Genomic DNA, 24576 nt, shown 5'->3' with positions numbered 1-24576 from the left:
CTATAGCTGATGCTGTTCTGCATTGCTGTATAATGGTATTGCTGGGATTTGTAGTCCTCTATAGCTGATGGTAGTCATTATTGCTGGGATTTATAGTCCGCTATAGCTGATGGTATTCTGCATTGTTGTGTAATGTATTGCTGGGAATTGTAGTTTTCTATAGCCAATGCCATTCTGCAATGCTGTACAATGTATTTCTGAGTTAGTGGCAGAACTACCAGGGTCGCAGCAGTCATGCACGCGCACAGCCCTGACAAGGCATCCCTCCACTACCAGTGTGCTTTACATTTCCTAAACCGATAAATACATTCACACTACTGTTACATGGATGGCAAAAGTGGCAGACGGGTGGGGGAAGAGGCAAAGCGGGAGGGGGGTCAAGTTGCCGCACCATGGGCCTCTGGGTTGTACTTGCCCCCTGGGCTAAAAGTTGCCAGTCAGCCCCTGTGGGAGGGCATATATTAGTGTCCTCCCATGACCCAAAGCTCAGTGTATCGTGGGCTATATACTGTGAGCACCGCAGCCTGGACGGATCCTGACAGAAATGTCCAGATCCACCCAGCTGCATGAGTGACAGCTGGCTCTGCCTATCTAGAGGCAGAGCCAGCTGTGCCCGCCCCCTCCCTCGTTCCTCCACTCAACGCTGGAGGATCGGAGAGGGGAGGGGGAATCCCTGCGGGGAGTGGTGACCGACAGTCACCGCTCACTGCAGGGAGACGATCGGGAAGTGAGCAGATCGGTGTATGTTTCTGCTCACTTCCCGATCGATAGAGCCGACCTGTGACAGCTTCTTTGTCACAGGTCGGCTCTAACTATGAGGATGAGTGGAAATCACTCACCTCATAAATCTCCTTTTAAATATAATTTTAGGAAAATATAATGGTTTTGGGTCAATTTTATTTTATATATTTATTCAACTTTTATAGTTTGTTAAACTGATGTTTAACAACCTATATACTTTACATATGAGCTGAAATGTAATGCATGACAAAGAAATACCAGAACAGTATTTCCTTTTCAGACATGATGTCTGTCACTGAAGCCTCAGTTGAAGCTGTCAAAAAAGGGAGGATTCACTCTTCTGAATCATTCACATATGTATACATTTCAGCTTGAACTAATGAGCTCTGTGAACAGGTGTTTTACAATGAAGGTGCAAAAAGCAAAGTAAGATACTGGAAAACATGTCATATGGTGTTGATTGCTGGCTGGATAGAAGTCTAAATATATTGATATGCAATATGTTATTTTTACCTGACTAAAAAATAATTATTAGTCCTACACCTAATCATAAAGAGAATATCATAGAAATCATATAAAGAGAATCTGTACAAACCACTACAGTATACATATAATTTCAGTACTTTCAGTTGAAGGCATACAGGTAAAAGAAAGATAACCCTCTAACTGTCCTTGTTATCCTTCGACTTTAATTCCAATACCATATTGGATATTTTTGTGAAACAACAGCTAAAAACTCTGCATTTCTCTTCTGTACGATAAGAGCCAATGCAGTTCTGTGCCATTTATGAAAAGTCAATTATCCACCACAAGAGCTTAAATATTAACTAAACTGCAGTTCATATTTAAACACCTGAACAAGAGTTAGCAATGGCTCTATTGACTTTAGTATTTAATGATGATATTTGTTTAAGTGTCAATAACAAACCTGTTCTTCCTCATTCCTTATCCCATCCAACAGGACATAAAGTAGAGAAGAAGTCCAATGACTTTAGAGTCAGTTTCCCTCTCAGAACAAATTACATGTACGCCAAGGTCAAAAGGACTCTTCATCATGAGATTTTCGCATTCACCATCTGCTTGTGGCTAAAGTCTAATTCATCTCCTGGTGTGGGCACACCCTTCTCATACTCTGTTCCCGGCCAAGCCAATGAGGTGGTGCTTATCGAATGGGGCAACAACCCAATGGAATTGCTTATTAATGACAAGGTAATGCTCTATGTAGTTTTGATAAACTCTCCACAATATGATGGAGACAGAGATTTAAACACTTGAAAAAAATACCTTCTGTCATATGCAATTGTGACACTGCAAGCAAAAAGACTATCCCAGAGTTGGACTCATTCAATCTGAATGGTGAACTACATTTTAGGGTGTCCATAGAAACCTTACTGAGATGGGTGGGTGATGAGAGGCAAGTTCACTGTGGCACACATGCATTGTGAGGCTTGTTGATATGGATGAAAGTGCGTGATCAACTTTAGACATTGTTTACCAAGTGCTTCTAATAAAACCCTGTTTGTGATAATGACTAAATAGCTCTGCACACAGTGCAACTGTTGTAAGTAATGCTTGAATCTTTTGTATAAGGTGAGCGGTCATCTTTACAAAAATAATGCAGCAGAAATATGTTTATAGAAGTATTTATGTGCACCCTACTTCTTGTACTATATTTTTGAAAATCCATGTGTACAACATATAATATCCATCCTTTCATTTTTACATTTTATATACAGGCTGCCACATTACCACTGGCCATCAATGACGCTAAGTGGCATCACGTATGTGTCACTTGGTCAACCAGAGATGGGGTATGGGAGTCTTACCTGGATGGTGTGAGACGAGGAAATGGAGAAAACCTGGCAGCATGGCATCCAATTAAACCTGGTGGAGTTTTTATCTTGGGACAGGAACAGGTATGAATATTAAATTTAAATATGTAAACCAACTCATAGACATGAGATGACAGTTGCCTGTTTTATACAGATCAGACAATTATTTAATGGCTGCTGATCAGACAGTGATTCAATTCCTGCTGTCTTGGCGGCTATCTGGTGTTGGAATTATGTCAGCATTGATGACCAAAGACAGGTCTACACACATTTTAAAGCCACAGTCCAGAAGCTTGCCAGGGTACTTTCATATACGGAGAGTACCACAGTCTGCATTCTTGTCTGAGGTCTTGTGGGCATTACAGGTAGAGATAGGCCTTTCAAGTAATGGGAACATTCAACTTAGAGGCATCTGCACAAGTAATAGCTCTACCCGGCAGCCAGGCCCTGGGTGCCTGTCTAGGTCACCATATGGACATTTCCACCCTGGTACTAGCAGCATCTCTTCCTCCTGTTTATGGATGACCTACCAGACAATGGGTGTGCTGAAGGACATCAAATTGTGCAAGCACCTATGAGCACCCTTGAAGTGATAGATAGATAGATAGATAGATAGATAGATAGATAGATAGATAGATAGATAGATAGATAGATAGATAGATAGATAGATAGATAGATACTCTCACTGCCATACTAATAGTTTTAAGATTTCTGTTTCACTCTACTCAATATATAACCAAAGCAATATCATACAAAGGGCAGTAGGATGTTATAAACTATAACATAGTCTGGTTAGTAGCTACATTAGACAGGTAAGATCTGATTGATTACAATCAGTTTTTGTATTCTATTACTTATTCAGGTATGTATTATATTGTTTGTTGTTTTATTTGTTGATATATGTGCACTATTGTTAATTATTTTTGTTATAACTTTTACTTAAATAACCCTAAATTTACTAAAGGAGTGGAGCATGTTCACTTTCAAAATGTATTTTCACCTGATCTGTACTTTTTAAGTAAATCAACCCCAATGTGTACTTCTATGCTTTCCATTAGAAAACACACAGAAGAGTATAACTATGACAATTATCTAGGCATTGTTACACAGTTATGTACATACTAAAGAATAACGTTATCCAGCAATATAACCAATCCTCCTGTTGATTAGGACACGTTGGGAGGAAGATTTGATGCTACGCAAGCCTTTGTGGGTGAAATCTCTGACTTTAACATGTGGAGCCACATCCTAACTCCAGGTGAGATCTACAAGCTGGCCACATGTGCGGCTCACTCCACCGGTGATGTCATAGAGTGGACGGAGTCTTCAATGGAGCTCCACGGGGGTGTATCCAAACTCCCATTTAATTCTTGCCATTGACATGAGGGGTCCCTCCACATACAGCATGCTCTGATAGGGGGCCCAGACATGGAATGGGCTCCCACCACACCAAAGACTATTGCTTCAATTGGAGTAGAAACAATTGTATGTCCTATTTTTCCTATTATATCACTTTTTTCATTGTTTTTGTGATTCAACCTACAAAGTAAATTTTTTAATAGTGTGTAAGAATTTTACAGAAATACAGGCTTTTATAATAAGGTACGGCAATACAAAGTGCAGTAGTACAAAGAAACCAATTAGGAGATCAGTGTAATTAAATTATATCAATCAAACAGACATTTTCATTAGTTGTTATGGGATGCAGCACTTTAAAAATTGCTATTTGCCTTATTAAATAAGCCTAATCAAATGTAATATTTTGTAGACAAAACGCCTGTTGCTAGTTTAGAAGTGTTGCCACATTCTGTTGTAGGTCTGCTATTCCATATCAATGGATATTTGTATCTGTACAAATCTTTACGAAAAAAGAGTGAGCATCCAGGTTTATCCCATGAAAGAATGAGCCCATTTGGAGCTGTTAAGCGTTACCAGAAAAGCTATACAATTCATGAAGTGTCACCTGTTGGTGATATGTATAACTGCGGCATGACCATTAAAATATAATGGAGCTCTTTGAGATCAGCATTTCAGCAAACTTCAGTCTACCAATATACTCAAACAAATGGTCTCACTGCAGATGAAACACCCAGAAACTCCCAACCTGTAGCCTAGCAGCCGTGGGAACGCCCGGTGGCTAATGTCACTTCCAATACACTTTATTGACACACCATGAGTACATGCTGCAGTCCCTGCCTAGGCACTTCTCCTCTAATGTGTTTCCCTCCATAAATGCTGAGACCAAAAATGCTGTACTATTAAGGGGGAACATATTAGAGGAGCAGTGCCTAGGTGGGGATTGTCGCATGTACTCATGTTGTGTCAATAAAATGTATTGGGAGTGACACCACCGGTAGTGACTGTTTGTTTGAGTGAATTGATTGTGGAGCTGAGGTGAGCTCATATGGTCTGCACACAGCATGCTGATGGTTGCTGGACTACAGATTTTGAGTTTCTGGAGCGTCGGATCATAATAAATTCTACATATTTTCAGTCTACCAATAGTTATGGGAGGTGTAGACCTATCTGTAGTACACATAGGGTCCCAATCAAAATGGGGTTTCTATTTCCCCAGGTAACCTCCTTTAACTTTTTATGTACTTTGCACTGACATAATTTGGTGCAATTTTATCACCACAGAGGTCATTCATAGCTATAATGTATTTACTGTATGTGAGTACCAAGTGAACTGCTTTACCTATATATGAAAACTGGCATAACCATGGGCTAGCCAAGCATGGGGGTTTCCTTACAGATGTTGGGAAAAATCAGAGACCTGCATGTGTTCCTTTTACTGGAACCTGCGACTTTAAGTTCTTGAAATTTACTGCCACTGACTTGATTTATCATTAACATTTATATCATAACTATTACACATTCTGAATACAGCCAGCTGTGCTTGGATAAGCACATAACCTATGTGGGCATAGTATAAGGCATATGCTCACATATGGTCATCATTACTGTATTGCATTAGGTGTGGTATTGGAATAAGGTAAATAATGTTTCACCCACTGGTGGGACTACAGCAGGGAGCACAGCTTTTCCTCCATTACAAGATTAAATGTAATATGTGCTGACATATTACTCCTCCTGCAATTGGGGGAAATGTGCCCTGCACGCTATTTCAAGGCTTTTAACAGACAGCAGGTATGTTCCTGTCTCACTGCAAAAATTAAACCACTCTCTGTGATTTTGTAACTGTATGCAATAAACCTGAAAAATGGGAGAGGGCTTTGTGGGTGTTTTTTTTGGTTCATTTTAAAGGTGCAGACTCTGCAGCAGTCAGATTAATTCTAGATCACTACCTAGAAAGTCACTGATCCAGAACAAGACTTCCCTGGCAGTATGCTCCTTCCAGGTCAGTGACTCAGTAGTGAAGAATGACACCTCTGGAGCCTGCAACTTTAAAAGCAATCAAGCATTAAAGGAAAATTGTTGTAAATAATTTGCTTCTTATTTACACTGCTGGCCAAGAAGAGGCCATTTAAACCTTGGCTTGTGGTATTGAAGAACATGAAGTATTTTATATTAAGCCTGTACATAAATGCTGCCATGACCGAGCATAGTTTGCACTTTCCATTTACTGAGATGTTTTGATGTGGATATATAATTTGGTAGCTATTATCTATAATGTGGTGTTTTGTGTGTTTCTTTTATTGTGGGGGTTATATCAGAGCATTTAAACCACTTTTGCTACATCTGCTGGTCAGCATCTTCCAGTATATGTGGAGGATTGTCCATGTACTGTATATTGTGCATATTGTTTGCATTATTTTATGTTTTTGTGTGTTTTATTACTGTGCTTTAGCAACTTGTATTGCATAATACATGTGGATAACTTCTACCATTGTGCCCTTCTTAGAGTTTGATTTACGTGTTTTAGCGTGTGCTGTTTCAGATGATTACCTGTTCAGTTCCTGGCATCATATTGGTCACCAATGTACCAATCTCTGAACTAACGAAAAGATGCACGATGACATGATTCAACAACACGCGTTCATGCAATTAGGCTTATGGAAATAGAGTAACTCATTTTGGGGAGAATAGATTTCTGAAAACTAGAGCAGATGAAAAAAGGTCACCATCCAGGCTTGTTATTATAGACAGCATCTTTATTTTTCAATTTAATGTGCAAAGGAAGCAGAAAAAATCTATCAGGTCCGAGCTTAATTAGTCTTTAACAGGCACGGTGTAGAAAAAAATAGTGTTTTTTCCTCTTTGAGTCCAGATCCAATTGCAGCTCTCCTCAAAGGCACGAGGGATGGTTTTGTTCTTTGAATGATAATAAGGGAAATGAGGCGTGAAGATCTAGCTCAATAAAATACTTTTTTGAAAAGTAATGAATAAAGTAAGAAAAATCACTCACATAAATGTAGCAGGTAAAGCACTTATACTTGGCTACATATTGAGCGAGACTGCTAACACCGGGAATAGCAGTGCTGCAGGGATGACAGCTCAATCCTCATCTACCACCTCCAGATGAACTGAGAGACCGGAGAAGAGCTGGTAAAACTCCCCCATCTGTAGTATTTTAAAGTTCCATGCTGGAGCTCACTTTTGTCCCTATTCAAAAGCTGCCATTTTAGGCCTGGTTCACACCTAGGCATTTTTAAGCAGTGGAAAATGCGCTTCAAAACAGTACAAGAAATCCCATAATTTAAATGGCCCCTGTTCACACCTGAGCAGCAAAGTGCCAAAAGCAGAAAAATGTACATGAGGCTTTTTGCTGGCAGTTTACAGCTCGTTTTTTCCCCATAGACTTCAATGGAAATGCCAGGAAACGCACAGAAGAAGCATGTTGCACGTTTTTTCGTGTTTGTATGTGCACTCGTCCATTGACTGCAATGTTTCATGAGCTGCCAGTCAAAACACGGCTCTTCATGTGCACGAGTTAAAAATGTGCCAAACGCACATAAACGTGCAAAAAAAAAAAACACACTGAACCTGTGTGTACAAATGCGCAAAAACACCCAGTCCCAGTAAACACCCCCAATAAATGTTCATATCAGGGAATTTGATTGTGTATTCTTAGTAACAAAGGTTTCTAGCAGCTGGCAGCAAAGTTCTAATCTAAGATATCTTATGGCTGAAATGTGGCTTAGGGTACAGAAGAAGTAAATGCATTTGGGCAATGGCTCATATACAGAAGCAGTCTGATTTCTCCCATCCGCATGCTCCTTGTCAGCACATTAACTGGTTGGCTCTTGATTCTCCAGCTTCTTCCTCTCGCACTGCAGGTTCAGGTTCTGCAAGAGTATCATTCCAGGTCAAATTCAGGTACTTGCAATAAAAACCATTTAAGGATGTATTGTTAATAACAAAGATGCATTAATTTGTGACTTTTATATCCGCCTAGAATTCAGCTCAGGTTTGTAATGATGAAAACTAACATTAATCATCTGAACAAACACCACTACACCTATTTTTTCCTTTGCAGTACTTTTACTTTCACAATTATTATTTCTAGAAATAGGTTTGGTTGTGAATAAGATCTAAAGGTATGTTTTTCACCCACAGTTACCACTTTTTTTAAATTGAAACTGTTAAATTCCGCTCAGTGCAATCTGATCATTTTCTCTTACAGAGATCTAAATGTAAGTGACACACAGAATCTAGTAATAAAAATTGGATGAGATCAACAATATTGACTGGACCTAAGCTGACTGTGCCTGTGGGGTAATGGTACAGTTTTCTCTTTCATTAATTTTTATTATTTTCAAAATAACAAAGATTACAATATTATTATAAAATATGTAGCAAAGCATGACTTGCAAAGGTAGAGGTTTTACACTCCCTTGTCTGCTGGCCGATATTCCTTCCTTTCAAGAGGTAAAGGTTCCTGAATAATCTTCATGTTCAAAAAATCTGAGAGTCCCCTGCATCGCACTGTGGTTCCTTCCAACAGTCTCTGTGCTACTACAGGACACGGCAGTAACGTCAGAGTCAGCAAAAGGACCCACAGCACTTTGTAGGGGGCGCAGGTATCTGGAAGAAATTTTGAATGTGAAGATTCTTTGGGCAATCTTTGCTCTTGAAACAGAGCTAAGATTGGAGTTACATACGGCGGCACAGGTGAGTATAAACCCTTTTTCTTCTTGAACAATTACAGATGCCAGTATTAATAGTGAATTATCATAGTGAGAACATAGAACAAATACAAGGTTATATTACTTCAAATATCAAACTTAAGGCTGATCTATAAAGGCCATGCTATTTCTCCACCACTCAGTGTAGAGAAACTTTGTGCCCACCACATTGCACCTTTAAACCAGTTTTATATAATGTTCTTTAAGGCGGTCTGTGATGAGAAATTAGAATATTTGTGCATTTGAGATCCTACATTTTAAAATATAGAATTGCCATTGGATTGTACTTTTTACTTCTATAGATGTGGATATTGCTTACTATCAAAACAAGAAACCTGGTCTGAATTGTAATGTGTTTGGCTGTATTGGTATTGTAATGCATTGTAAAAAAATCTGGTCATAATAAGATTTCTTAACATCTTATTCTACGAAGGAAATATATACATATATCAGCAAAGTCATTTTTTCCTCGAGACTGTGGTTAGAGCAAAATGGTTTCCTGGTTCTATTCTGAGACTAATGGTCTATTAATAATGTGTGTTACCCTACATTTAAGTACCAATACCATTCAAAACAAGTATGTCAAAGATTCTGTATCTGTAAATACCATAATACCTCGTTTCCTGTTACGTGCAGAGTTGTATTTCTTTTATCTTTTATCAACCATTAAAAGTCACCTTGCTGCTAGGTGCCGGAAATCAAACTGACACTTACCTAGCTCCAGGCACCGCTGCTATCTGAATTGGTTTCATACAGGCAAACTCAAGAATAAATTTGCCCCTATGAAAGCCCATGTTTGATGTGGTGCATTTTTTAAATATATTTTTATGCATGTGTTACCATTTATCTATATGGAAGGTAGATTTTACTGCTCATTTTTGTCTTGTACTGCGGAAAGGACTATTACTTACCTGATCCCCGCTATTGCAGGCTCGCAGACCAGTCTTTCCACCTCCGCTCTGGTGGTCAGAGGTCTGTTAATGTCATTATGTACAATGCAGGGCCCATAGCCCTGTGTTAGACATGAGAATACCGAAGGGCAGGCCACATGCTGGGGCATAGGGAAGAGAGGTGAGCACCGACTGCTGAGGAAGTGAGCATCAAGTCAGGGAGAAGTGATACATGAGGAGGTAGCTGTGTGGTGATGAATTGTTTGAGAACATGATGGTACAGTGGTTAGGTTGAGGTGGGATAGGCTTCCCAGAAGAGATGAGTCTTATGGGAGCGCCTAAACCCAGTCAAGGTGGGAGATAGATGGGCAGGTTGGGGTAAAGAGTTCCAGAGGATTGTAGAGACTCTAGAGAAGTCCTGGAGGCGAGCATGGGAGGAGTTGACAAGGGAGCTGGAAAGCAGGAGGTCTTGGGATGAGCGGAGGGGGCGGCTACCGTGATATTTTGAGACATGGTTTGAGCTATAGCCGGGGGCAGAGTTGTGGATGGCTTTTTAAGTGACTGTTAATATTTTGAATTTTATCCTTTGGGCGAGTGGAAGCCAGTATAGGGATTGACAGAGGAGGGTTGCAGACACTGAGCGGTTGGTTAGGTGAATGAGTCTAGCAGCTGCATTCATGATAGACTGAAGGGGGGGTAGCCTGTGTAGAGGTAGGCCAATGAGGGAGTTGCCATAGTCAAGACGAGCTATAACAAGTAAGTGGATGAGTAATTGAGGTGTATGGCCAGCTTAAGACTCATTAAGATTGACATACTAAAGAAGATGACAATCTTCACTCATAAAATTGTGTGATCATTCAGTTCAATTATCCAAACATTGACATATGTATGGGAAACTATTTTAAAATCCCACACCCAAGAATATTAGGCAATAAAATATCTTACGGTCAAGTTAGGGCTCAGGTTTTTCTTCTGGCCCCCCATCTCCCTTAAAAAAAACCCTAGTACCCTTTACAAAAGAAAACCCAACAAACATAAACTTATCTTTTTTTTTTACCAATGTTTTTGGGGTCGGTTCACAGGTACTCTTTATTTTGCAATGAACACATCTTTAATGCTGCAGCATTTACTTGTGATCCCAGGGTGGGGGAGGAGCCTTGACACCCTTGGGTCATAGGACCTTAGTTAAAGCGATGTTGGGTGTCATTCAAACCACAAAAGGACAGGCATCACATTGCTTGGTTGGCAAGTAGGGGGGACATTGCTGGAGATCAGGGAGCATAATTTTTTTAATGCTGTACAAGATCCATTTCTTTCATTGTTGCCCAGGCTGGGATTGGACTTTAACAATACCGTTAAAAGTTGTACATGGCAGATAATGGACAATGATAACAAAAATTTTACTTAAATTAAGCGCATCCACCTTGGAGTGCCCACCGTAGCACCTAGATGGCAGTGTATACATACTTAAAGTGTTATTAAACCCTCCTTGTAAAAATTTTGTTTTGCATATCTTAAGTTTTTGTGTTGCTGTTGTTCCCTTTTGCTTTCAGGAAAGCAAAAGGAAAGCTATTCTGTCTCTTCAGGAAAATCTGTCACCAAAATCTATACCCCATTGATTTTTCCCGTAAAGTGCCACTCCGTTGAGTTGCAAGGGCTCCCTGGGATCACTCTCATGGGTAGGCTCCTGGCCAGGATTGTGCACGGACACAAATGGGCAAAACAAAGCAGCCGACAGAAGCTAAATGCTAACAAACCTGCATGTCCAAAGGGGGCTGGTGGCACAGGGGACCCATGGGACTTGTAGGCCCAATGCAGTAGACTACCTGACTGTTGCTTGATATGAGCAGTACATGCTCCCTGACCAAATGTTCTGGGTAGGACTGGGAGAACATTGGGAGCTAAAGGAATGTGTTCTTTAGGGTAAAATGAAGGAACTGGCAAGAATTCATAGTAGTGTGCTGTTATAGAGAAAAATGTGTTTTATGCCTAGGGTTTAACTCTACAGGAAAAGTTTAAAAAGGCTTCAGCTGGGTAAGTCATTACAAAATTTACAAACATTAAACGGTTTTTAAATATAGGCGAACTGTTATAAGATGTAATTTTCCTTCACAAACCTGGCTATGTTAGAGCACCTTTGAGAATTATTCCTGCTTTAGCAGTTGTTGGAAAGCTGGAGGAATCAATCTGTAGGATCAATGCCTACTTAAGAATTTGGCTTTATCCTTCACTGAAAGCAAAACCTTGTGCTGATTATCCCATTAGAAAGAGGATCAGTGCTGATGTCATCCCGTGACAAAGACAAGGTCAAGACAATGTATCCATGTTAGCTACTCTGCATTTATCAAACTTCGTTTGTTGCAGCTAGCAGAATTTACTTGCCATTACACAGAAATTATAGTGCACTGTAACGGTTAACTAAATGAGCATCTTCAACATAAAAGAAAAAAAAATTCTCACAGGTCACCTAAGGATTATAGAATGTACTCGTGCATTTACATCAATGGTTATAAATGTAAAGTGACCAGGTCAACAAAAAACACTGCTTCTGTAAAGAAGGTTAAAGAAGGAAACTGCAATGTCACAGCTTTTATTTACATCCAGAGGTGCAGTAATTTTTTCCCCAAGATCTTGTAGCGATGATGGGAGATTCAGACCACTGCGTAATCTTCTTAAGCACATTGCAAAGATTCTCAATGGGGTTAGGGTCCGGACTCTGTGGTGGCCAATCCATGTGTGAAAATTATATCTCATGCTCTCTGAACCACTCTTTCACAATTCGAGCTCGATCAATCCTGGCATTGTCATCTTGGAATACGCTCGTGCCATCAGGGAAGAAAAAAATATTTATGGACAAACCTGGGCATTCAGTATATTCAGGAAGGCAGCTGACCTTATTTTTGGGGGACATAACATTGCTGACCCAACAAATGAGCAACTGACGCAACCACAGATCATACTCTTGCCTTTTTTTTTCACTTCTAAAAAATATTTTATTAATTTTCTACATTTCACAACAAATACATAGGACTCCGAAAAAAATCCACTTGTTACACACATCAACTACTAACAAAAAGAAAAACAAAACAAAAAACCCATGTTACCTATGCCTATATACATAAGTACATACAGTATCATTGAGAGACTTCGGTAAATATAACATTTAAAGCAATAAATATATATAGTGAAAAAGCATTCCCTATTTTGTGGGAAAATACAAAGTCACCCTTATTTTTTCCAAAATTTAAGAACATCGATTTTACAAATTATACCCATCTATTCCATAATTTGTCAAATTTAATAGAACACCCCCTGTGCCTCTATGTTAACTGTTCTCTATCCAGGGCCATATTGACCAGTTGTTTCTATTGTGGAAGTGTAGGTAGGTTAAGTGATATCCACTTCTGTGCTATCAATTTCCTAGCTATAAAGAAAAGCCTAATGTAGATTTTTAAGAAGCCTGTAAATGAGTTTCCAGACAAGATCCCCAAAAGACAATTGAGGATCCATTGTAGCGTTACGGAGTACACTCTATTTATAGTCTGAATTATACCTTCCCAATATCTATGAAGCTTGGGGCAGCGCCACGAGATGTATTAAGGTACCATCTGATTGTCCACACCTATCACATAGAGGGGTTTGCCTCCGACCACATTGATAAATTTGTTTTGGTGTACAATACACCCGATGCAATATAAAGAAGTTGTGTCAATCTATGTGTAGTAGAGATGGAACAATCAGGTATCATCTTCAAGGCTTGAGCCCAACAAGTTCTATTTTACCCACATCTTGACTCCATCCTTCCTGGCATCTTAGTTGCTAGACATGTGCGATACGTTTCGTTCCGAAATTCGGATGAAATTTTGGAAATTCGTACATTCGAAGCATCCGAAATATAACCTACCCGAAATCATCCGAAATTTTGGAACGAATTTCGTCCAAATCCTGTGTGTGCACTGTTAACATTTAAACGGATAAAAACAAATTAAGAGAAGGATTTATGTCCCTTTAATAGTAAAGACTAGAGCACAGCAACCAGAAATGACAAATGTGCCAATTCTGCTACCCTCAAGTTGAATTTTCGAGAATTCGTCCGAATTCCGAATCTGACACGAATTCCGAATCAGATCCGAATACGAATCCCGAAACCACATATAAGAGCCGAATTCCAAAAACGAAATCCAAAACTAAACTAAAAACAATTTTTTTAGCCGCTGCACATGTCTATTAGTTGCCACTTAGATCTAACAAATGACAAAAGCTTAGAATATATCTCTGCTATTAAGCCACACATAGTTTCCCTTGCCTGAGCTTTTACATGTAAAAGGGAAAAATCTGAATATGTTAATGTAAATGTAAGCTTTTGTACCTGTAAGTAATGCAGGACATATTTGCAGATATTGAGAAGAGAAAAAAAAAAAGGATTTGCTCTGCAATGAGAACAGCGTTAGAAGCTCTGCAAAAGATTTCATCACATTACCTTCATATACCAGATATAAATATAAAAGCCCTACTGAAGCCCATGATTCAAATCCCTTCAGTTTATAAACTTCTTGGAGAAGAGGATTGTATCATAAGGGCATACAACTTGTATAGCCCCTATATTGTAGATAGTCTTTCCGTAATGACCAAGTCTTGTACAAACGCCTCAGTGTAAGGAACCTTGTACCTTTTTCAAAACGTCCTGCCTCTAAGAGGGAAATCCTAACTGTAAAAGCCTCTGTATCAGATCTCCCTCATCATACTTCCCTCACCTTGCCATTTGTTGCATCTGAGAAGCCAAGAAATATAGCTTTGGATGGGGTACCGCCAATCCCCCCCTCACTTATTGGGTACTGCAAGTAGGTACATTTTGTTCTCTGTGTCTTTCTACACTACATACATTCTCTGTACAATGAATCCATTTTCCTAAATATTCTTGATGGATTGCAGATCGATGAATTATGTAAAAAATACAATAGCTGGGGCATCCAAATATTTTTTTAAAAATCAAATGTACCCTACCAACAACCAATAAGGTCAACTTGCACCAGCACTTACTCTTAGTTTGAAACTTGCTTAATAATGGTTGAATATTTAGAATAATATATTCAGAAATGTCACAAGAAACCTTTAACCCTCAAATATTTGACAATTGGTGCACGTTTTGGTAACGGATGCTCTAGGGTGTCCACAGGCATCCGTGACATTGGGGAAGAAAAAATATTGTTGGAAAAACCTGATTCAGGTAGGCAGCTTACCTAATTTTTCTGAACTGGAGATTTTTTCCAAATCAGCCATTTTGTCTTAGATTGTTCACTTCTTTTTGTGAATAACCGTGAAAGTGTATGTAAACCCCAACAATGAACTCCAGGTATCTGATCACTTTGGTCTGTTAAATATACAATTTTCTTCAAATCTGTTTGAGGGCATAAAATTAAAATACCTGCTGGTCCTTCCAGAAATCTTGTCAGCTGTGCTCCCTGCTGTTCCCAGACATCTGAGGACTACAGAATCTCTGCCCTTTATGTTATAGGGAAGAGGATATGTTATAGGGAAGAGGAGGTTATGGTACTCAGCAGCAGCCTAGGGTGATACTACTTCTCCATAGATACTGAGTGTTCTCAAAAGACAGGGCAGGAATTGCGTTACTGAAAAGATCACCAGGTGAGGAAGATAAAAATGATGAAACTAGAAAACTAATGCAGTCACCACATTTAAGATCTGGGGAGCTGCAATACATCACATGTCTATTCTTGAGTTTAGATACACTTTAAAAATATGACAAAATAGAGAACTTGGTTTTGAAGGAAAAAAAGACCAATTTCTCATTTGCCCAAGCTACACCAGTTGAATATTTGCTTCTGGAGTCCTGCTAAGTGCTAGGGTACATGTGCTTCAGAAATTCTTTATAGTATGTTTGAGATTGGTTTGTGCTTTGATTCTCCATAGGAGTCAACGTAAATGTTTTGCAAGCCTGGACACATTAGCTCCTACAATACTGAATACCTTTTTAGGGTAGATTTTAAAACAATGTGAATCTACAAAAAAGTTAGCGCGGCAGCAAGAAAGCAACTACCAAGGCATGCTACTTCAGCACCTTAAAAACGCAGCAGTACTTCCAGGTATGGGTCATACATGGGCCTCCCAGTCATATGGTACAGGGGGGACTTGCTAAAGCCTGTGCATGGTTTGAATGTCAAACGAAAATGTGTAGCAAGTACAGGAAAGGCACAATCAAGCAGCTTATGGTGCCTACTTTCATGTTTAGCTCATGGTATTAGTATAATTTTTTCCGTTACACAGTGGCTCATTCGATTGTTCTTCAATAGAAATCATGATGCGCATTGTGAATGGTGACTCCTGGAAATGAATTAAGTTTAAATTATTTTGACTTGTCATTCTAGTTGCAGGTAAGGAAGGATGCATCTTGGTGACACAAATGCTCTGGATTTGGATCAGGATGGCATTATAATGATTAACACAGACTGGATAGTTAAGTTTGAAAGTTTTTATTTACTCAAACTTTGTATACATTATAATATTAAATAGAAAAAAATACAACAAAAACCAACCCAATAATACCCAGTCTTGCCCCTTACAAGGAAGATGAGGTATTCAGTCCTGAATCATTTTCACAGTACTTCCTTTTAATAGAAGGTAACAGACAGGCGCAGTGCGGTGGGGTCTCTGCCCACTTTGGCACAACAATTTACAAAACCTGCCAAACATACCACGCTACAAAACTCAAAAAAGTTTAAAGTTAATGCCCCATAGCTTACATATTCAGAAAGATGTGCTTTAGATTCCATTAGATTGTCGCACTAGGATAAGAGAAGCGTGCATTATCAGTGTTTGATTAGGTGTAACCACCTTTAACCAACTGTAGTGTTTTATTGCCATATAAAAACTGTGAGACAGTCTGAGAGCTCCATGCAGGGCATTAATATTCCCAAAGCAACTCTGGAACTCAAACATCATTCCCCAAAGAAGATTTGGCTTCCTGTCTGGTGGCTTCATTCACACTATTGGGTTACCGCATTCTGTATGGCACCCCAACATACCTTGCTGATGAATGTGCATCCCACAAACTGCCAGAAATGCTCCATCTGTATTCCGGAGCCCATTAAATTGAATGGGCTGCTTTGCCACAACAAATGCCAACGTACCACAATAGTGTGAATAGGCCTTAAAGGTTGGTCTCATATCAAAGATTTGATTTACAGCAATGAATAATTACAATTTTATTTAAACTTCTAATCCAAACTGCTTTTATTGCTTGGGTATAGTGGGATAATGGACACAAACAGGGTTGCCAGAAGAAAAAAAATAAAAAATAGTCCATTGCAAACTGCAGTAATCCATCAGAATTTCACTTTACTAAAGCTACACCAGTACAAAATGGGGATTGCCCGATTGCTTTGAATACTGCACTGTTTTATTCAATAAGCCCAATACAGACTTTATAAAGCACGCAGTTTGGATTATAAATATAGAAACCCACAGCAACCAGATTTAACTTTTTAAAAGGATATTAGGACAATTCTTTTTATTGGTTGCCATAGGTTACAAATGTGCCTTATTAAACATAACTGTACATTACTTAGTTTTCTATTCTTACAAAAAAAATCACCAAGGTGACACCTTGTCTGCAGTACAGCAAGAATACAGCGGGTCACTATGCCTATGAATACACGGGCATGGAGGCAAATTCCTGTACAATACAAAAGTTTCAGATACAGTAGTGCAAAAACCCCAGTGTATGGAGTGAAGATGGTCTTAACAGAACTCTTAAATCCTCAATGGGTGGAAACATTTTAGCCAATTTCCTAATTTTCTTGATTAGGTGTATGATGTGCGCAAAAAAGGCGATCTTCCGAAGGTCTGATTAGTCATACAGGAGGAAAGTAGCTTCTATAAAAATGGAGGATTTGCAACACAGCCTCCATGTTGCAGCACAGAACCCCCCACCACACAACCCCATAAAAAGCCCTTATCGCACTAGGGTCTACATTACTGGGAAGTCTAAAGGCACAACTTTCAGATACAGATATGTATACAGATCACCATTATGTCAGATTGGTCAGATGTCAGGTGGCACTGAAAATTAAATCTGCAATTCAATGTCCTGATCCTTGTAAACTAGCAGCTGTGGGATAGAGGTTTCTGTTTTTTTACATGGAGGGCTTGATATTATAAAAAGGGAAATTTCTATTTAAAAGCCAATAAAAAATTAAAATGCACCTGTTGTCTATGCACAATATACCCGGTAAATCCATTTTGGGAGCTGAACCAACATTTCAGCTACTTTAGCCTGTAAATTAGGAAATAATGTAATTAGGGAATAATGGATTGCTGGGATACTTATTTATTCAACCTAGAAATGCCGGCTTGTACAGGAACAATGCATGTGTTTATGGAAAACGCTGTTAGAACCATCAGACAAGGGGCTGATTTACTAAGGTAAGTGAAGTGAACTCTGTTCATTTTAACCAACCAATCTTGTGAAGAAGAAAATCTACTTTTTCAAAATTCCCCTGCACATGACTGATGTTTTAAATGCACATAGTGGCACTTCTCTACACCTCACAATTCAGTAAATTAGACCCCATTAGTAACCCCCACAAATAATTGTTTCTGGCTTTTAAATGTCTCTAGTCAAGGAGATCACAGCACATGAGTAAACAACATCCAAGGCAATTATGAAGAGTCTCAGTCTTTTCAGGTTGCAGGAAAACTCATATTCCTCTTGAGGTGACATAGTTGGAGCTGCACCTCCAAACACTCTGGTGATGGAATCTAACCAGACACATATGAAGTCAGGGAGCAAGTCAACCCACCAGCATGTGTGCAAATCTTTTAAAGCGGACCTTTACATGCCAATATGAAGTTCCTAAAGAAACATTCACATATGCATTAGTGTACAATTATCCAAATAAACAAACTTACAACGCTGTTTTTTTCATTTATAGATACTTTTGGAAGTTTAAATTCCATTCCTGTAAAGTAGAGGGTGGCCATTTTTGAAGAGGGCAAATGCTCCTCTTACCTGGATTTCGTTTGCTGTCATCGAGACTAGGTTCCTCAGCTACACCCTCTTCTGACGATGCGCCGCTACTCTTGCGCATCTCGTATAACGTGACAAGTGAAAGAAAAATAACTAAAAACATGACTGCGAGATCTCGTGAGATTTCACGGCCATTTTCTGTCTTCTTGAACAAGATCTAATTTGAGTGACGAGTAATCCCAGTGTGCACCTGACATGATTAAAATGATTATTAATCATCATAAATAGAGGGATACATTGGTAGATTTTGATTTTTCAGTGTAAAGGCCCGCTTTAAGCTGACTTACCCTTTAACCCTTTAATTTGCACCAGAAATTGAAAGGGTTTCTAGGATGGATTTAGTGATATTTTTCATATCAAAGTGGAAGCCAAACCAAGCATTCAGATTTTGGTGAATGCCAGTATGTTGCACCCTCTTATATCTCTAGCAGGACTCTCCAGTGGCGTTACTACCCTCTCTATGAGTAGTAACTTTCCGATGGAGCTCCTGACAAACATCTGCCACCTCAAGCAATGGATTTGCACTTAAGTGAAAAGCAAATGGAAGATCCAGCTGAGAGACCTCGCTTAAAGACCAGGTAAGTGCAGAGATCTTGCTGCCAATTTGAGAGAGATATTGAGCTTAGAATCACTTTAGTACATATGTTTACAATTAAAGTGTGTCTAAAGCCAAACCTTTTTTTAAACCATTGAGCAGAGTGGGAATGGTTAAAATCCTGTCAGTGACTGCTGCCTGGTTCCCACTGTGAAGATTTCCCTTCAATTCTTGTCCCAAAGACACAAGTAAGGAGATGGGAAGTGGTGAAAATGCAAATCGCAACATGCCGTTATTGGGATTTGGTCAGCGATTAAATTAAAAGGGTCTCTGTGACATTCAAATATCACAGATTTTAGAAGCAGAAGAGAATCCGTGCAGATCAGAGGCTGGTCATATCTGGCAATGCATTGTGTTCTATTTGACCACAATGATTGTTCTCATTGAATCAGATGATGTCTGTCTTGTGTGTTAAAGGTGGTACATTTTAAATATCCCAACACACATATAGAATTAATTCGGGCAGAGGTCTAACAGCCCATGTGTGGCCAGTGGTACTCTTATCTAGTATGGAGTTGTTACATCTCCATGGGTGTACAGAAACCAACCCTGATCTGGCTGTGCACCCAAATGTACACAGAGGATTTCAGATGAACTACATGAAAATGTCACTAAGCTCAGCCATATTTTGTGGAAAGTGTGAGGTAATTATGGCAATAATAATGACATCTGTGAGCAAATCTTTAGACCCACTTTTAAGAAAAATGCTGCACAGAACCTATCTAGGTTCAATTATCCTCTACACACTATACATGTATAGAGGAATAAAACCCAAAACTACTGCAGTTATCGGTGCCCGAGAACCCTTCCAAACCCTTCCTATCAGTCAAACAATGGGCTGCTCTGACAGGCAGAGCTTTATTAGCACTCCAGAGTGCTGAAACTTGTCCATCACTTCATACCACCTTCACAGTGCGATCCAATATCTATACATACTTTAAAAGGAGCCTATACTGAAAGAAATATGTAGGCTGCCATTGCTGACCTAAAAAAAGCCAAGGAGATGGAGGTGCACCTAGATCAAAAAGCACTGTAGGTTTATTAAAACAAAAAGAAAAGTGCTGCACTTAAATTATAGTGGCAGTTAACTTCTTATCACAGCTGTAGAGTTGTGGAGTTGGTATTGTGTAGCAGTAACCCTGCCTCTGACCAATGAAAGACTTATACCCCCTGGGCCCAGTCCTGTTTACATCTCTAGCCCCTGCTGACCTCTTGTTCGGATGATGCTTGTTGCTCGGCTGTATCGCTTAAATCTCACTCTCAATTCACAAGCTGGATGCTAGTTCCAGGGCAGAGACACAAACTATTGACCTTAAACACAGCCAGTATTTTCAGATGTAGGGCAGAAATTCAGCCTATGTATTCCCCTCAGTATAGGTTTCCTGAACGCATAAAATGTCAATGGCAGCAAGGAAGAGAATTAGTAGGATTGGGATGCATGATGTCTAGCCTTTAAAAAGATTGGACCCCAAGCTAGAGCACTGAACCCTCTCGCACATAAAGCACCCCGGTTTGTTTTAAGCAGAGTTCTTCAGCAATTGTTCAGTGACCTCGGCACCTGGATTTTATGTATTAATACAAGCAGTTTCTGTGTTACTAAAGAAAAGATATTGTAGGGCAGGGTAACAACAGTACTTCAGAACCTTTCAGCACCATCAATGATGGGTGATGACAGTTACAATGTCTTTTTTGGGAAGAACAGAATATTGTTTACAAAGTATGGAGCTCCAGTCCTTGAAATTTTGTGCTGTTGAAATGCTTAGGTTGTATTGCTCTTACATGCAGATTATTATTTGTTTTCACAAAACCTACTTGCCAACGTGGCTTAGAGTTCTAGTTAACCAAAATATTTTACACAGGAAGAAATGGCAGAAGTTCCAAGACCACAAAACTCTGTGGCTACCACTGATGAACAGAGACCCGAACTGTTAAATCTTGAAGGTTGCATCACTTCCAGCCACAAAGATACCTCATCCAATGGCATCAGCCCTCCTGGTTTTTGCATTATGCAGTCAATGGAATACCAAGCTCTTCACTGATCTTTCACAAGGAGTGCCCAGAAGTGGCTGGAGGCCACAAGAGCCAAAACTGCTCCACTGTCAAGTATGCCATTTAAGACTGTTCTTGCTCCTGCTGCTGCATCTGTTGCTTTTTCTTCACTGAGATCCGTTTTTTCCTGGCAGCCAGCATTTCATAGAAGGGATCCACGCTCACGGCCGCTCTAAACAAAGAAGATGATGAAAAGATGCAGAATCTATCAGGTTATAACAACTTGTTAGATACTATTCTATGTGCTTTTTAGATTACTTGGTGAAATGCAGGTATAACAAATAACTTCAGAAGTGGCTTAAAAAGGTATTCCAGTATATAAAACGTGGCTTTTAAGTGCAAGAATGATCACACAACACTCTAAACAAACAAAGTGCTGGATTCAATTTGCCCACACAGCACTAGTAGAAGAAAACACAAAATATATGCATGATAAATGCAACAGGGGGCTTTGAACGCTCAAAGATGGATGTGAACATCGAAAAACTCAGAAACTCAGTCATCTCACTGTGGGAATATTTGAGATATAAAAAGGAAGCCAGGGGCTGACACAGCCTACTAGACTCCACTTATAATGAAAAAAAACAACTTTTGAGTAGAATTACTCTGTGTTTATTAAAGTAACCCTTTTACGAGACAAACATGGGGGCTGCAACTGGTGACCTTCTGAGAATGCTGGTTGCCTGGCTATCTATGGCTTCAATACTTTCTGAATCACTGTAGATCACTCAAGAAAGTCTGCTAAAGTCTGAACTGCTCATCATACTTGTCCTAGGTCAGTGTCACAAAGTACTGAAGCAAGAGGGTCAGCATGACAGGCAGATAACTAGCATTTTCAGAAGCAGATGTCAGTACCCATGTTTCTTTGATGATAGAAATAACTTAAAGGAAACCTAACTACTATAAATAGATGGGTCTTGAGAAAATGGCATGACTCCAGAGGCACAAATTAAGACCATAAAGGCATGGATTGAAAATTTGAACACATATTGCTCATTTCTAGAATGCCATTAATCAGCCTTAAAAGGAGAACTATGGGGTCAGTGTTTTCCTCCATAGTTCTCCTTGGGGTAACGGGAGGACACCAACTAGCGTCCTCCCGTTACCCTAAGCTAAGTATACCGCGAGCTACAGCTCGCGGTATACTGAGACGCCGCACCTGGAGCGGATCCCGACTTAGATGACGGGATCCGCCCAGCTGCGTGAGTGACAGCTGGCTCTGCCTATCTAGAGGCAGAGCCAGCTGTACCAGCCCCCTCCCCCGTCCGTTCCGCCAGTCAGCGCTGGCAGATCGGAGCGGGGAGAGGGGAATCCAGCCCCTCCCCCTGTCACGGCAGAGAGCCGTGACAGGATCGATGAGGTGAGGGAACCCGGTATGTGTACACTCACCTCCCGATCTACTGAGCCGACCTGTGACAGTCTCATTGTCACAGGTCGGCTTAGAACTATGAGGTGAGTGGAAATCACTCATGTCATAGTTCTCCTTTAAGCTGCAAATTTGTCATGAAAAGCAATATGGCTTTTTTTTTGCATTTTTATTCTGCGAGGAAAAAAAGCAGATAGAAAGTAAATAGAGGGAAGGTGTTATAAAGCTTGTGTCATCAGGGACGAGCACCCTCTGCAACCCCTGCCGTTACACCCTAGGAGGGGCTGCAAACCAAATTAGCTTTTATATTGTAAGCCTTCAGGGGCAGGGCCCTCCTTACCATCTTGTCTTGAATTTTATTGTGATTGTAATGTCTGCCTTATATTGTAAAGCGCTGCGCAAACTGTTGGCACTATATAAATCCTGTATAATAATAATGAGCAGACTTCTTCTATTGCACAAGAGACAGCCAGGCAGACATAATTGTTCCAGTACTGTACATTTAGCGAATACCACAAGGTGGCAGTACAGGATTTCTTACTTTATAGATTTGATCCACTCTTCTTTCTCTTCTGGGGTTGGTGCTGAAATTCTGTAGACATTATGGTTGCCCTCCACCACTCTCCCATCAGCCTCGGTTTTGCAAGCTTTGATCAATTGGCCTTTGTTGTTGGGTATGTACAGCTCAAAGCAGTTCTGTGTGATGGATACAATATGATCAGCAACTTAGAATGCATGACATTATAACATTAGGGAAATGTCTTCATGTCAAGCATCCAAGCATCTTAAATAAAAATCAGTTTTACCGGTTTCCTGGGATCCTCAACTTCTCGGATACTGAGATTCTCAAGAGGTATGATCCCTCGTGGCTCCTTATCCTGCAGAGGAGTAAAATACTTGTTACAAAAAGGATTGTTAGAGAAGGGAAACATTTTAAAATACACAATCCTTATTTAAGAAGAAACCCAAAAACACAATAAAAATAACCATGAACCAAGTGAACATATTAGATAATATTTGTTAGAAAGTTATTAAAGCTGAACTTCAGGCAAGTTATGTATTAAAATATGAATAAATGCAGCTAAAGCAAATTCAAGGATCAGACAGCCTGCTGTATCGGGTAGGGAGTGGGAACACCTCCACTAACAGTCAATAAGGCTTTGCAGCATTGCACTGCTTCTTTATTGCCCAATAAGCAAGATGGTCATGTGTCTGGGCCCTACTGTAGTTCTGAAAGTTGCAGTGGTGGTTACAGACTGTCCTCTCATGCATGGATGTCTGGTTCAAAAGCACAGCTAAACAGCATAGTGGCTTAGTGGTTAGCATGTCCGCCTTGAGGCACTGGGGGTCCCCAGTTCAAATCCTGGGTCAGGACACTATGTGTAAGGAGTTTGCATGTTCTTCCTGTGCTTGCGTGGGTTTCCACAGGGTATTCTGGTTTCCTCCCACACTCCAGAGACATCCTGGTAGGTTAATTGGCCCCTGTCTAAATTGGCCCTTGTATGTATACATGTGAGATTAGATTGTAAGCTCCTTGAGGGCAGGACTGATGTGAATGTGCGCTATGTAAAGCGCTGCTATATAAATACCTGTAATAAATACATTACAAATCCATTACCAGATTAACAGTACAGTTATTATTCTCAACAATGTATTTGCCTCACGTTCAGCTTTATATAGGGACTTGCACTGTAGTGACATGGTAATAGTAAGCACATAGTAAGCACATGAGCTCAGATCTGCAAGCTGTGGAAGAGAAAGGATCCATAGCCAAATTGAACTATAGTCCATGCATTAGCTATTATATGCCCACAGCATACAGAGCAAGCATCACATCACACAAAGGAGTCCACAACTTTGTGATGAATTACTTGTGGCATTTTCTTCCATGTTGTGCACCAAATTACAGCACACACATACACACACACACACACACACACACAGTTAAAAATGTACATAGCATACACA

At 39.9% G+C, this 24576-nt stretch overlaps 2 protein-coding genes across 5 annotated transcripts in view; one reads left to right on the top strand and one right to left on the bottom strand.

The window, feature by feature from the left end:
- Positions 1-4088, top strand: part of LOC108798320 (neuronal pentraxin-1-like) — a 13747-nt gene extending 9659 nt beyond the window's left edge. The window contains exons 3-5 of the mRNA XM_018570058.1: positions 1730-1950; positions 2478-2657; positions 3744-4088. Coding sequence (XP_018425560.1) covers positions 1730-1950; positions 2478-2657; positions 3744-3953 — 611 coding nt within the window. The 3' untranslated portion in view covers positions 3954-4088. The remainder of the gene's footprint in view (positions 1-1729; positions 1951-2477; positions 2658-3743) is intronic.
- A 16762-nt stretch (positions 4089-20850) lies between these two features.
- Positions 20851-24576, bottom strand: part of LOC108798322 (cytohesin-2) — a 50008-nt gene continuing 46282 nt past the window's right edge. For all 4 annotated transcript variants that reach the window (XM_018570062.1, XM_018570063.1, XM_018570061.1 and 1 more), the window contains 3 exons: positions 23415-23486; positions 23150-23304; positions 20851-21414 (listed from right to left, as the gene is read on the bottom strand). In XM_018570062.1, coding sequence (XP_018425564.1) covers positions 21306-21414; positions 23150-23304; positions 23415-23486 — 336 coding nt within the window. In that variant the 3' untranslated portion in view covers positions 20851-21305. The remainder of the gene's footprint in view (positions 21415-23149; positions 23305-23414; positions 23487-24576) is intronic.

This window comes from Nanorana parkeri, unplaced genomic scaffold (genome assembly GCF_000935625.1).
Source record: "Nanorana parkeri isolate BGI_ZX_2015 unplaced genomic scaffold, ASM93562v1 scaffold1450, whole genome shotgun sequence".
NCBI classification, from domain to species: domain Eukaryota; kingdom Metazoa; phylum Chordata; class Amphibia; order Anura; family Dicroglossidae; genus Nanorana; species Nanorana parkeri.
The sequence above is the reverse complement of the archived record's forward strand: the minus strand, read 5'-3'. Positions and strand labels throughout refer to the sequence as shown.